Raw genomic sequence first — 13,673 nt, 5'->3', positions numbered from 1 at the left:
TACCACTGAACTACGGCATCAACTGGAATTACACTGCATCGCCATCTAGTGGCTGTATAAGAACACCACAACAGATTATTGCCACTAACTTTCACTGCTGGTAGAAACTAGATACTTTAAAACGTGGTGTCTTTTGAAAATTCAGCACATTGCACCTATTTTCTGTGTGTCCTTGCCCTATAATCCATCCATTCATTTTATTTGTGCACACTTTTGCGAATATAACAGGCTAATTATTGTGTTGCATTTAATTATTGTTGTAACAATGATAATAATAATGATAATAAAAGCCTGATATATTAAGTCATCTTTTTCTTTTAAAACCCCTTATCAACATGTTTGGTAGACCTTGTGGAGTAATATAAACTGCACAAAAAATGCAATAAGTCGGGGCACTTGAAAGAATTCGAATACTTATCTAAGAAATACTCCTGTAAATGATGTTATCCTTTAGATGATAGGAACTAGAGCCAGAGCTCTGAATCAGGCTATTCCACACAGCATGCCTGCTTACAGTGGTATACTATCTAGACTATGGCTTGGGACTCGAACCACAGAAGAGTGACTAAACTAAATGATGTAACACTGTGTGGTAAGGTGGGCGTGGTTTTTGCGTTGGCTGCAGAGAGAGAGTGGGCGGGGCGGCTCTCGGAACTCTGCGCCACGGCTGTTGGGGTTTATTAATCAGCACGGATAGTTAATTGTTTGATTGATTGACAATGTGCTGATTACCTCGACAGTGAGCCTGGACGTTTAAAAGCGGCTCGACAGAGAGAGAAGGAGGAGAACTGGAGGAGGAAGAAGAGCTGACGGGCAGTCAGCCGTGAAATTGTAACATATACCTTGTGTATTGCGAACAGAAAGCCGCGTGGCGGCCGGAAAATAAAAAGACGCAGTCGCGTCCTGAAAAAGAACTTGTCTCTCTCTCATCTCTCAAACGAGCGGTAGCACTCAGTTTGCTACAGTGGTGGCCCGTGCGGGGAGACGGCAGGAAGAGAGAGAGAGAGAAGGTCAGAGATGGACCCAAACCGGAGCGAGACGGCGCAGCCTCTCGTAGCGCTGGCGAGGATGCTGGAGGGGATGGCCCAGATGCAGGAGCGGCAGGCGGCCGTACACGCAGAGCAGATGGAGGCTCTGCATGCACAAGCCTCCCTCCAGACCCAGGCGCTGCGACAGCTGGCTGCCGCCGGGGAAACCAGCTCCCGGGACCCGCCGTCCCGATCCCCTCTCCGGATCCACATACCAAAAATGACCGCCGAAGATGACATCCAGGCCTTCGTGGAAAGTTTTGAGGTGGCAGCGGAGGCGTGTCAGTGGCCCCACGAGGAGTGGGTTGTACACCTCCTGCCCCTTTTAACTGGGGAAGCCCAGCAGGCGGCGCATGGACTGCCGCCCGGAGCCCGGGCGGATTACAAGATTGTGAAGAGGGCGATCCTGGACCGACTGGGCTGCAGCACGGAGGATTACCGGCGCCGGTTCCGGACGGCGAAACTGGTGGCGGAGGACCGTCCCTTCGCATACGCCCAAAGGCTAACCCACATGGCCCGGCGTTGGCTGCAACCAGAGACCCGGTCCGCCGGGGGCATGGTGGAGCAGGTTATACTGGAACAGTTCCTGGAAGGGTTGCCGGAGGGAACGGCCAATTGGGTGCGCTGCCATCGCCCGACCAACCTAGAGGGGGCGGTTACCCTGGCGGAAGACCACCTAGTGCTATACCCCAGCGCCCAGCAGCAAGCACGGCCGGAACCGGCGCCTAGGAGGAGACCCCCTCCTCGTGCTGGCCCCTTCCCTGTCCCCCGGGCTCTGCCCCCTCCCTTGCCTCAAACTAATCCCCCCTTTTTTCCGATTCCCTCTCCAGGTCCAGGCTCAGTGGCGGGGGGCTCCGGCTCGCAGAGGGCGCCTCAGACGCTCGGACCGGGGTGTTGGCGGTGCGGACAGCTGGGTCACCTGCGCCGCGATTGTCCACTTATGGAAGTGGGGCAGGTGGTCCGGGTGGTCGGGCCGCCCACTTCCGCTCCCGATCAGGAGGGAGCGTACTGCATCCCGGTAAGGGTGCAAGGGAGTGAACACCGGGCGCTGTTGGATTCAGGGGCTATGCAGTCCCTGATCCAGCAAAACCTGGTTCGAACCGAGGCATTGGTAAAGGCACCCTGGGTTTCCATTCGGTGTGTGCATGGAGATGTGCACAAGTATCCGGTAGTACCCGTGGAAATTTGTTACCAGGCCGGGCATTTGGGCGGACGTACGTCGGTGGTGTGCGTCCTGTCCCGAATGTCAATTAGTGAACCCCCCGGCCACCCCAAAAGCGCCGTTGCGCCCACTACCCTTAATAGAGGTTCCCTTTGACCGAATTGCTATGGACCTCATCGGGCCATTTGAACGGAGCACCCAGGGATACCGTTTCGTGTTGGTCTTGGTGGATTATGCGACCCGGTATCCCGAAGCAGTGCCGTTGCGCAATATTTCAGCTAAGAGTGTTGCGCAAGCTCTGTTTCAAATTATCTCCCGGGTCGGAATCCCGAAAGAGATTCTGACTGATCAGGGCACTTCGTTTATGTCACGTACACTAAATGAGCTATACGGATTACTGGGCGTCCGCTCTATTAGAACCAGTGTATACCATCCCCAAACAGATGGGCTTGTGGAGCGGTTTAATAGAACTCTGAAGTCCATGATTCGAAAGTTCATTCACGACGATAGCCGAAATTGGGATAAGTGGTTAGTCCCTCTATTATTTGCAGTGCGGGAGGTTCCCCAGGCCTCCACGGGATTTTCTCCCTTTGAACTGTTATTCGGTAGAAAACCTCGGGGAATATTGGACCTAGTTAAAGAAAGCTGGGAGGACGGTCCAAGCCCCAGCAAAAATGAGTTGCAATACGTTATGGATCTGCGAGCAAAACTCCATACACTGGGTCGGTTGTCACGGGAGAATTTGCTCGAGGCTCAGGAACGTCAGCAGAGGCACTACAATAGAGGGACGAAACTACGTCAATTCTCGCCGGGAGATAAAGTCCTGGTATTACTTCCAACCTCCAGTACAAAATTACTCGCCAAGTGGCAAGGGCCCTTCGTGGTCACACGACGAGTTGGGGAGGTTGACTATGAGGTGGAGTGTGCTGATAGAGAGGGAGCGAAACAGATTTATCACCTCAATTTATTAAAAGCCTGGAAAGAGGTGGTGGCTGTTTCTCTGGTAACGGTGGATCAGGAGAGGGACGAGCTGGGGCCGGAGGTAGCAAATTCAATCAATCAGACCCCACCCCTTTCAGATAGCCACCTCTCGCCAAGTCAGAGAGCAGACCTTGCCATGTTGCAAAAACGGTTTGCGGATGTGTTTTCTCCCCTACCAGGACGCACGAACCTCATACACCACCATATCGACACCCCCCCGGGAGTAACGGTACGTTCCCGCCCCTATAGACTGCCGGAGCACAAAAAGAAATTGGTGCAGGCAGAAATAAAGGCCATGCTGGAGTTGGGTGTAATAGAGGAGTCCCACAGTGCCTGGAATAGCCCCATCGTGCTGGTAAGTAAGCCGGATGGCTCTATTCGGTTCTGTGTGGATTATAGGAAAGTGAATGCTGTGTCACATTTTGATGCCTATCCTATGCCTAGGGTCGACGAACTCCTGGATCGGCTGGGCACGGCTCGTTTTTTCTCGACACTGGATCTGACTAAGGGCTATTGGCAGATTCCCTTGTCTGCAAAGTCCAAAGAGAAATCGGCTTTCTCCGCTCCGGACGGTTTGTACCAATTCCGAACACTTCCGTTTGGGTTATTCGGGGCCCCAGCCACCTTCCAGCGCCTGATGGATCGGCTGCTGCGTCCGCATGCTGCGTATGCTGCTGCCTATCTGGATGATGTTATCATCCACAGTAGCAGCTGGGCACAGCATATGCGGCATGTGGGGGCGGTGCTCGAGTCCTTGAGGCAGGCGGGGCTCACGGCTAACCCAAAGAAGTGTGCGATTGGCCGAGCGGAGGTACGGTATTTGGGGTACCACTTGGGAAGTGGACAGGTGCGACCTCTGGTGGATAAAACCGCGGCGATTGCGACCTGTCCACGACCCAAGACGAAAAAAGAGGTAAGGAGGTTCTTGGGGTTGGCCGGCTACTATAGACGGTTTATTCCGGCGTTTTCACAGCTGACCAGCCCCTTGACTGATTTAACTCGCAAAGGTGCCTCAGATCCGGTCCAGTGGACGGAGCCGTGCCAGCGAGCGTTTGAGAGGGTAAAGGAAGCCCTCTGCGGGGAGCCGCTCTTGTTCACCCCTAATTTCTCTCTTCCTTTTATCCTGCAGACCGACGCATCGGACAGAGGGCTGGGGGCTGTTTTGACCCAGCAGGTGGAGGGAGTCGACCGCCCGGTGCTGTACCTCAGCCGCAAACTATCCCAGCGGGAGGCGAGGTACAGCACGGTAGAAAAGGAGTGCCTCGCCATCCGGTGGGCGGTCGGGTCCCTGCGCTACTACCTGCTGGGTCGCCCATTCACCCTCTGTTCGGACCACGCTCCCCTCCAATGGCTCCACCGCATGAAGGATACCAACCCGCGAATCACCCGGTGGTATCTGGCTCTACAACCCTTTAATTTTAAGGTGGTTCATAGGCCGGGGGCGCAGATGGTGGTGGCGGACTTCCTCTCTCGCCCCGAAGGGGGTGGGGGGGGGGGGTCGGTCATCGGCTGGATGGCTCCCCGGCCTAAGTCGGGCGGTGGGGGTATGTGGTAAGGTGGGCGTGGTTTTTGCGTTGGCTGCAGAGAGAGAGTGGGCGGGGCGGCTCTCGGAACTCTGCGCCACGGCTGTTGGGGTTTATTAATCAGCACGGATAGTTAATTGTTTGATTGATTGACAATGTGCTGATTACCTCGACAGTGAGCCTGGACGTTTAAAAGCGGCTCGACAGAGAGAGAAGGAGGAGAACTGGAGGAGGAAGAAGAGCTGACGGGCAGTCAGCCGTGAAATTGTAACATATACCTTGTGTATTGCGAACAGAAAGCCGCGTGGCGGCCGGAAAATAAAAAGACGCAGTCGCGTCCTGAAAAAGAACTTGTCTCTCTCTCATCTCTCAAACGAGCGGTAGCACTCAGTTTGCTACACACTGCATCTAAACAGCAGCTCACATGTTGTTCAGATGGACACTCTCCCACCAAGATGTACACACATGAGTAAAACTCACCTTCATCAAGGTCAGTGTGTGAAAGAGAGTGGGGTAAATGTATGATTTCATTAGAGTTCATAGCAGGTAGTGAATAATAGAGATGGATGTAGACTGCAATGTGTGACAGACCTGAAACATTTTACTATGCAGGTGGTCAATCCATTACCATTTCAATCAGACACTCAGCATCCAGTCATCACCTGTGACCTGATACTACAGACTCCATTGAAACCTTACATTCTGCTCAGGAACCACAAACCTGGCAATCCTCAAAAGGTTTTATCCTGCTTTCATATGCTTGTTGTGATAGAGGAGTAAGGTATATATGGGCAAAGAAAGAATGCTGGTGGACAGAGGAGTAAACAGAGTGAAAGAGTGTTTTAATATTTCACTGAATATAACCATAATTACAAATTCTATTTAGTTAAGGTGACGCAGTACACAGCACTACTCACCCCAGTCTCTGTAGTTTACAGTTTGGACTCCTCAATCCAGCACAGAACAGCTCCACTCCTGAATCTCCCAGGTTATTGTAGCTGAGGTCCAGATCTCTCAGGGTTGAGTTTGATGACCAGAGAGCTGAGGCCACAGTTTTACAGCACTTCTGTGTGAGTTTACAGTTGTTCAGTCTGTAAAGAAGAGTTAATATATTATAGTATTATCATATTAGGTATACATGAAGCATGTATCTAATATGGGAAATGTGCCAATGACAGTGTTCAGCGATGAAGAGTGAAATTGAGATTTTTAATGTTGATGATGTTCTGAGGAAGATGTCTGTGCTACACTCCACAACTGCAGTATTTTGGACCTGGAAATTAAACATCCTGCTGGACTGAACTCTGACTGTTCTACAGATGTAATTCTGACCCAAATGTCCCCTTTTCTTATACTGTAAGTTCTCTGAACTGGGGCAAAGGGCTCATCTACCATTTCTATGATCTTTTCTCTGGGCTTAACCTTCCCATCCCATACTAGACATGCAGCTGCCACCTTTCAGAGTGGACAGTGAGTTAGTTTTCAGTGCTTTAGGATGTTTGGCCACCATCAAAAGTAAAGATGTAAAAGGCAACACACATTTTTCAGAGTGAACAGTGACTTTGCTTATTTCCTTTTGGTTTTCTGTGACAAACTTCCCACAGCACTGCAAACTAACACACAGCTAAAGGCAGATTCACTGTAACAGGAAGTAATGCACATGCTCATATATATGTACTGTGGTGTGGGCCTCTGGAGCCCCGCCCCTCCCTGTCATCAGCCACCACTCAGCTCCACTTCACCTGTGTCTCACCGGCCAGCCTGCAGCACCATGGACAGCACCATAGGGACAGGGCTGAGTTTCAGCACCTCTACTGTGCACTCAGACCTGGACAGCGCCGGAGGGACAGGGCTGAGTTTCAGCACCTCCACTATGCACTCAGACCTGGACAGCGCCGGAGGGACAGGGCTGAATTTCAGCACCTCCACTCCGCACTCAGACCTGGACAGCGCCAGAGGGACAGGGCTGAGTTTCAGCACCTCCACTCCACACTCAGACCTGGACCTGAGACACAATCAGGCCACCGGCAGCATACCAGTGCTTTTTCCACACCACTTTCCCCTTTGCCTGAGTAGCTGCTGGCCCTCTATGGGCCTCATGGTCTCACTCCAGGGTGTGCTGGCTTCCCCCTCACTGAGTGACTAACAGAGTCTGATTTTTTTTGTTTGTTTTTGTGGCAGACTCGGACGTGCCCCTCCTCACGGCCTGAATTTTGGACCCACCTGCACTACCCTAGCACTTTTGCTTTCCCCAATATTTGAGTAGCCTGATCTCATCTTGTGTTTCACTTTTCCCCGTCTTCATTCATTGTGATACCGCTGTCACAATAAAAGTCCTCTACAGGCATGTTGCCAGCACTGTCTGCCTCGTCTGTGCCTCGTTCCCGTAGCGTACAGTATGGATGTGATAAAAGTTTAAAGGATATGAAAGATATTGAATTGAAGGTATCTGTAAGTGGGTGGAAAATCACAACTTGTACCTGTACAACATGCCATATAAATGCTCTGCCCGTTTGCAAATGTCGCACACAATGCAAATCATGCAAACTATGCGGACTACACAGAAGTATAAAACAGTCCTTAGAAGGACCATCACTGTAAACCCTTGCAGGACATGCAACACATACAGGAATGATATATTCAATCATTAGGGCACACCAGTAGTACAAAGTCCCTTATTTACTGTCAGTAAAATTACCATGCTCCACCCCTGTCCCTGTATTGTCTCCTGGGGATGGCGGTAGGTACTAGAGTTTTGGTCAGGTCAGACTTTATTTTGTCAAATGTAAACGAGTGTGGATTGTGGGAGATGTTCTCTGGATAGCATTTAAGGGAAGCTCAAACTATTTACTTCATTATCCAAAGTCCTTTCATAAAAATAATTTTTGGTATGCATCACAATTTCTTTGTGTTCCTTTTCTTTATCTTACAATCTCTTCAGGTGCACGTCCTATCCTCTCTTATAGCATAGTGTCCAGTCCATCTTGCCACATCTTGTAAATAAAATGATCGCCTCTTAACACTGTTAAAGCTTTCTATTCCTGGTTATTATTAACTCTCATATTTTGTCATATGATAAAGTACTCTTTCTCTTACAGCGCATCCAAAGTACGTGGTTACTTACTTACACAATGACTGAAGTGTGCATCTCTGCTTGAACAAATCACTGCATTGGTGTCATAGATAAACTTCTCTTTCATCATCTTGTGTTTGAAAGCCAACTCTAGGGAATGACATCTGGTCCAGACCTCCATAGAAGCATCCAATTGCACTAAGTGGCTCTGACAGACAGTAGTGCGGCTACTGCCCTCCTGGAAGAGCACATAGAACACTGCAGCGCTACTATAGCCAAAAGCTACAGACAATAGCCAAGGGTTACAGACTCCAGTTCAGAGTGAACCCCCCATTTCAACAGAGTCATTTACTCTCAAACACAAGAGAGCACTCCCATGTTTAAGAGGAATAAATTCCTTCCCTCTTACAAAAAGGGGGAAATACGTGTGGTTCCCAGAGATCGAACCCAACATAGTTTTTATTTTCATTATTTCCAGCTCCCAAAGAAGGATGGTTCTCAACTTCCTATCTTGGATCTCAGTGTGTGTATGTGTATGTCTCTCTCAGTTCAAGCCCGACTCGAGAGTACAGTATCACACATGCCTCAGACTACAGGGGCTGATGGTGCCAGCCTCTCAGGATTTGCCACTGGGGCTGTTAAGAATGAGGGGCTTTATGAGGTTGATTTCATCCCTTCACCTCAGCCCCGTGTGCGATCGCCATCGCTGTCTCACAATGACACACAAGCACTCAATAACTCTGAGTCACTGGGAAAACACAGACTTTTACACTCAGGGAACCCCTCTCAGGATCGTTTTCATACGGAAAAAAGGACAGACACATCCCTCTCTGGGGTGGGGGGTCTCAGGAGGGTTACATGGTGAATCAGTTTTCTTTTAGCTATTAACTATATGGACAGCACTCGGATATTTTCTTCCCTGTCTAAGGGGACATCATGTGCTCGTACGCTGCGATAATGACTGCGGTAGCATATGTCAATCACCAAGGTGGCATGCGCTCCGTCTGTAGGAAAATTTTGAGACTCCCCATGATTGAGATGACGTCACATGTTAAAGTTAGGGTATTCCCATCAATGTTGATCAGACTGTTTCCTCCAAACTCTCGATGCAGCATGATAAAAATATATCACATGTATAACAATACACTAATATAATCAATATGTAATCCAATAAACCTATATCAGTAGTTGCAGCTAAGCTTATGGAAACGCAAGAAACCACAGTGTCCACTGTAGAAAAAAAGCAAACGCAGAAGGCTTAAAAAAACCGTACTTACTTAGCAGAAAACTAACACTACATTATTGCCAAGTAAAAAGGCTAGAAGGCGAATATTTTTCCAAAACTAACACAACGCTATTGAAGTAGCTACTAGAAGACTAACATTTTTACAGCGACCCTTATGTAAGCTGAATATATATAGAAAAGTACAGGAGGCTATAAATCCTGTAACTTGTATGCTTAAAGAAACATTACAGAAAAAGACTAAGATTTGTATAAAGGAAAGTTGGGGCAACAGTTCACAATAACGTTATCGTCTAAAGAACAGAAAATCATTGTGGTGCCAAGAAGGTCAGGCCAAACCAAGAGCAGGAAAATCAAAATCATTGTGGTGCCAAGAAGACCAGATGGCTGGTATTTTTAGAAATGTGTTAAGGGGAGTTGTGGGGTACATTTGTGTATAAAATGTATGTGAAACTGACAATCGAGGTTCAATTCGGCTGAATTGATCCGGCTTTGTGCACCTGTGCAAATAAAGTCTAACTTTTCTGAAGAGCTTGCTGCTGTGGTGTCTTTCCCCTTGTGAAATTGTTTTCTACAGATTGGCGATTGGACTTTGAATTCTGTCGGTTCCTAGACACGACACCTCCAGCTCCATGGTCTAGCCAACAGACTGCTGGTCTGGAGAAGCCGTCACTTTCTGTGGTTACGCGTGACCCATGTTGCTTTAGGCTTGCTCCTGTGGGGGTCTAGGCAAGGGTTGTCTGTGAAGCGTATTGTGACAATTGCTGTGAAATACGCTATATAAATAAAATTTGATTGATTGATTGATGTTCCAGGAATTCTGAACACGAGCACTGATCTGCTGTCAAGGGGAAACCCACTGTACGGGGAATGGTGTCTCCATCCCCAGATTGTGGAAATGTTACTGCAGTGATTATCTCTCTCCTTTATGTACAGCCATGCGTGCTCCTGCTACGCACAGACCTCCTGTCTCAGGTGAACGGGGAAATACACCACCCCTGCCCCGAGAGAGTAGCTCTATGGGCTTGGCCTGTGAGAGGCATAACCTCAATGCATTAGGGCTTCCCCCTCGCATGCCTGCAACCATCCAGAGCATGAGAGTGCCCTCTACCAGGTCACTTCATGACTATAAGTGCCAGGTGTTTGAAAGATGGTGTGCCTCTCGTCAGTCAGTGCCTTACCAGTGCTCTGTTTCTGACGTGCTGTGCTTTTCACAGAATCTTATGGATAAAGAGAAATCCTTTACTACCAATAAGATCTATCTCCAGCTCCAGGGATTTATCACTGGAGCTGGAGGCTCTGTCTCTAAGGCCATTAGAGCCTATACATGAGATAGATTTAAAATTGTTGTCTCTCCAGACAGCGCTGCAGCTTGCACTAGCCTCAGCTAAGTGAGTCAGTGAACTCCATGTGCTCTCAGTGCATCTCTAGTGCACAATATTCTCCCCTAAAATGCACAGGCTTTTTCTTAAGCTCAATCCAGCCTTTATGCCTAAAAGCTTCCCTCCTTTCACATGTGAGATGTTGGAGCTTGCCGCTTTTCACCCACGACCTTTCTCCTCTGACGAGGAGCATAGGCTGCATATGCTGTGTTCTCCGCACGTATATGACAAAGACTAAGGCTTTTAGAAAGAGTGATCAGGGCCTGGGCCCCTGCCTGTAAAGGAAAAGTATCTCTAAGCAGCGGCTGTCCCATTGGCTTGTGGAAGCTATTGTTATGGCATATGATTCAAAGAGGATAACACTCCCCTTTGGGCCTGAGGGCTCATGCTACGAGGGGCATGGCTGCATTGTGGGCCATATTCCATGGGCTCTCCTTACAGGAAATTTATTCAGTCGCAGTCTGGGTCTCTCCAGATACTTTTGCAAGGTTCTACCACCTGAACGTCACCAGGAGGCCGGTAGCCCACTCAGTTCTGGGGGTGAGCTCTGTGTGAGGCGCACACATCTCCCAAATGTTATTTAATAGAATGATACAGAGGTCATGCCCAAATGGGGTAAATCTTAATTAGGTTAATCCCAGGGATAGTTGTTGGTTTTAGATTCCTGGATGAGCAGGACATTTACCTCCCAGGATTGAAGGTCTTAATGTCACACTTTGATGAATGCCTGGCAGCAGTAGCTAGTCTCTCTCCAGGATAGAGGGTCAAGCTGCCCATCATTTCATGAGCACACCCCAGTCAATAATCTTATGAGCAAAATTGTATTCACACAAACATTCAGGTTAGAGGTTTTGAAAATGAATGGAGTCAGGAAATTAGTCTTCCCTGTGACAAAATTCAAACCCTTACATTTCCATAATCAGTAATTCTGTTTAGTTAATGTCACACAGTACACAGCACTACTCACCCCAGTCTCTGCAGTTTACAGTTTGGACTCATCAGTCCAGCACAGAGCAGCTCCACTCCTGAATCTCCCAGTTTATTGTAGCTGAGGTCCAGATCTCTCAGGGGTGAGTCTGATGACTGGAGAGCTGAGGCCACAATATTACAGCACTTCTGTGTGAGTTCACAGCTGTTCAGTCTGCAAAGAAGAGTTCATATATTATAGTATAATAATATTAGGTATACATAAAACATATGGTAAATGATACAAATGACAGTGTTCAGTAATGAAGAGTGAAATTGAGGATTTTAAGGTTGATGATTCTCTGAGGAAGATGTCTGTGCTACACTCTCCAGCTGCCGCACTTCGGACCTGAGAATTACACACAGGGGCGACATAGCTGAGGAGGTAAGAACGATTGTCTGGCAGTTGGAGGGTTGCCGGTTCAAACCCCGCCCTGGGTGTGTCGAAGTGTCCTTGAGCAAGACACCTAACCCCTAACTGCTCTAGTGAATGAGAGGCATCAATTGTAAAGCGCTTTGGATAAAAGTGCTATATAAATGCAGTCCATTTACCATTTACACATCCTGCTGGACTGAACTGTGACAGTTCTACAGATGTAATTCTGACCCAAATGGCCCCTTTTTTATATTGCAAGATCCCACCCCATCCCAGAAGTTCAGCTGCCTTCTTTCAAAGTGGACAGTGAGGGAACTTGCAAAGCTGATGAATGTTTGGCACAGCTACCACCAAAAGGAAAGATGCAAAGGATAAAGCACATCTTCCAGAGAGGACAGTGAGTTTGCTTCTTTAGTTTAGGTTTTCTGTGACAAATAGCCCACCGCACTGCAAGCTAAAATACAGTTAATAGTAAATTTACTTTAGAATAGGGATGCACCGAAATGAAAATTCTTGGCCGAAACCGAAACTGGAAAAAAAGGAAACACTTGGCCGAATTCCGAATACCGGTATTTTTTCATTTATTTGTCCATTTGTACCATTAAATCAATTTTGCTTTTGATTTATGCTTTTCAATGACAAAATTAAATTACAAAATGACAACGTGATGAAAAAACTTTTATTAGTCTATTGGACATTCAGTCCTTTCCAGAAGGCATTATAGTAAAAAGCACAATAACTGGGGTAATGAACATAGAGGGCAGGGAGTGTTCCACAGAAAGTTGATACTAGTATAATATTCAGTAAAAATCTTTTTGGGAGGTAATTCAAGATCTTTATTGATTTCCTTTGTACAATACAAGAATACAATTACTAAAAAAAAAAAAAACAAATAAACGGAGAAAACACACATCATTCAACCAACATGATTTCCAACCACAAATGTTCACCTGTGGCCTAATGGTGGAATCTATATTTCATTTGATTTCAAAAGATAAGTCAGTGCCGATTGTTGACTAATCAAGGGAAATGTAAAATATCTAATAACTGTACAAATAGGCTACTCGCTGCATGCTGTGAGTATTAGCCGTTCTAAATGCACACAAAAAGGCGCTGTTTGAAATGAAAGTCGAAGCGCGAGACGCGCGTGCTCGGACAGGGGAATCAGTTCGCTTTGAGGATACTGAATTCGCTACAACACCGGCACTGTTTTAACGCGTCATCAATAGCCGCAGGAGAGCAACGAAACAGTATCACATTTATTTCTATATTTTTGTTACAATCATTTTTTTTTTAAACACACACACATTCGGTCAAAATTTTTGGCATTTTCACTCTTTCGGCCGAATACCGAATGTGTTATTTTTTGCTATTTTCGGCCAAACATTTTCGGTGACCGAAATAACGGTGCATCCCTACTTTAGAACCAGAAACACAAGGAAGTTATCTGTTCACATATAACTAGCTGTGTGTCCGTTCTTCTGATGTTACATATGACCAGGTAGAGAAACAAGGTATTCCAAAGGTCTGTGGGAACTCCTGTTAATGATACCTTTGAGTTTATTTTATTGATATAGTGATACATTTGCTGGCGCAGCCCAAGGAGACACCATTCAGCCTGTTCTGGGCTCCAGGAAACTTCAGAATCCCTGTACAGGCCAGGCTTTGGCCTGAGATGAGCCATAGAATTAATTCAAGAACAGGCACTGGGGGCAGAGGTCACTTTAACAGTTCCCTGAGAAGACCTCATTCTGGCACCCAATTATATCCTACAATTCCTCTACCTTCATATTTTCATTCTATCTACAAGCACTATGCTGGAGATTCTGGGTCAGCCTATACCAGAATAAAGCAGAGACCAGGGTGGTACTACTGGCCTTGTAACATGGTGCATTTACTGCCTGCCCTAGCCTCACAACATAGAAACACAAACATTTAA

General features: G+C 47.4%; 2 protein-coding genes across 2 annotated transcripts in view; one reads left to right on the top strand and one right to left on the bottom strand.

Annotated features, from left to right (window-relative positions):
* The first annotated feature begins 779 nt into the window (after positions 1 to 779).
* LOC118215107 lies at positions 780 to 4,910 on the top strand. The gene is made up of 2 exons (XM_035395551.1): positions 780 to 2,046; positions 4,871 to 4,910. Exons 1-2 carry the CDS (start codon positions 1,018 to 1,020, stop codon positions 4,871 to 4,873), a joined length of 1,032 nt encoding a protein of 343 aa, XP_035251442.1. The 5' UTR covers positions 780 to 1,017; the 3' UTR covers positions 4,874 to 4,910.
* A 6,718-nt stretch (positions 4,911 to 11,628) lies between these two features.
* LOC118215092 overlaps positions 11,629 to 13,673 on the bottom strand; it is an 800,072-nt gene continuing 798,027 nt past the window's right edge. Inside the window, exon 12 of the mRNA XM_035395528.1 lies at positions 11,629 to 11,707. Within this exon, the coding sequence (XP_035251419.1) occupies positions 11,644 to 11,707 (64 nt within the window). The 3' untranslated portion in view covers positions 11,629 to 11,643. The remainder of the gene's footprint in view (positions 11,708 to 13,673) is intronic.

Source organism: Anguilla anguilla, chromosome 16 (genome assembly GCF_013347855.1).
Source record: "Anguilla anguilla isolate fAngAng1 chromosome 16, fAngAng1.pri, whole genome shotgun sequence".
NCBI lineage: Eukaryota > Metazoa > Chordata > Actinopteri > Anguilliformes > Anguillidae > Anguilla > Anguilla anguilla.
The sequence above is the reverse complement of the archived record's forward strand: the minus strand, read 5'-3'. Positions and strand labels throughout refer to the sequence as shown.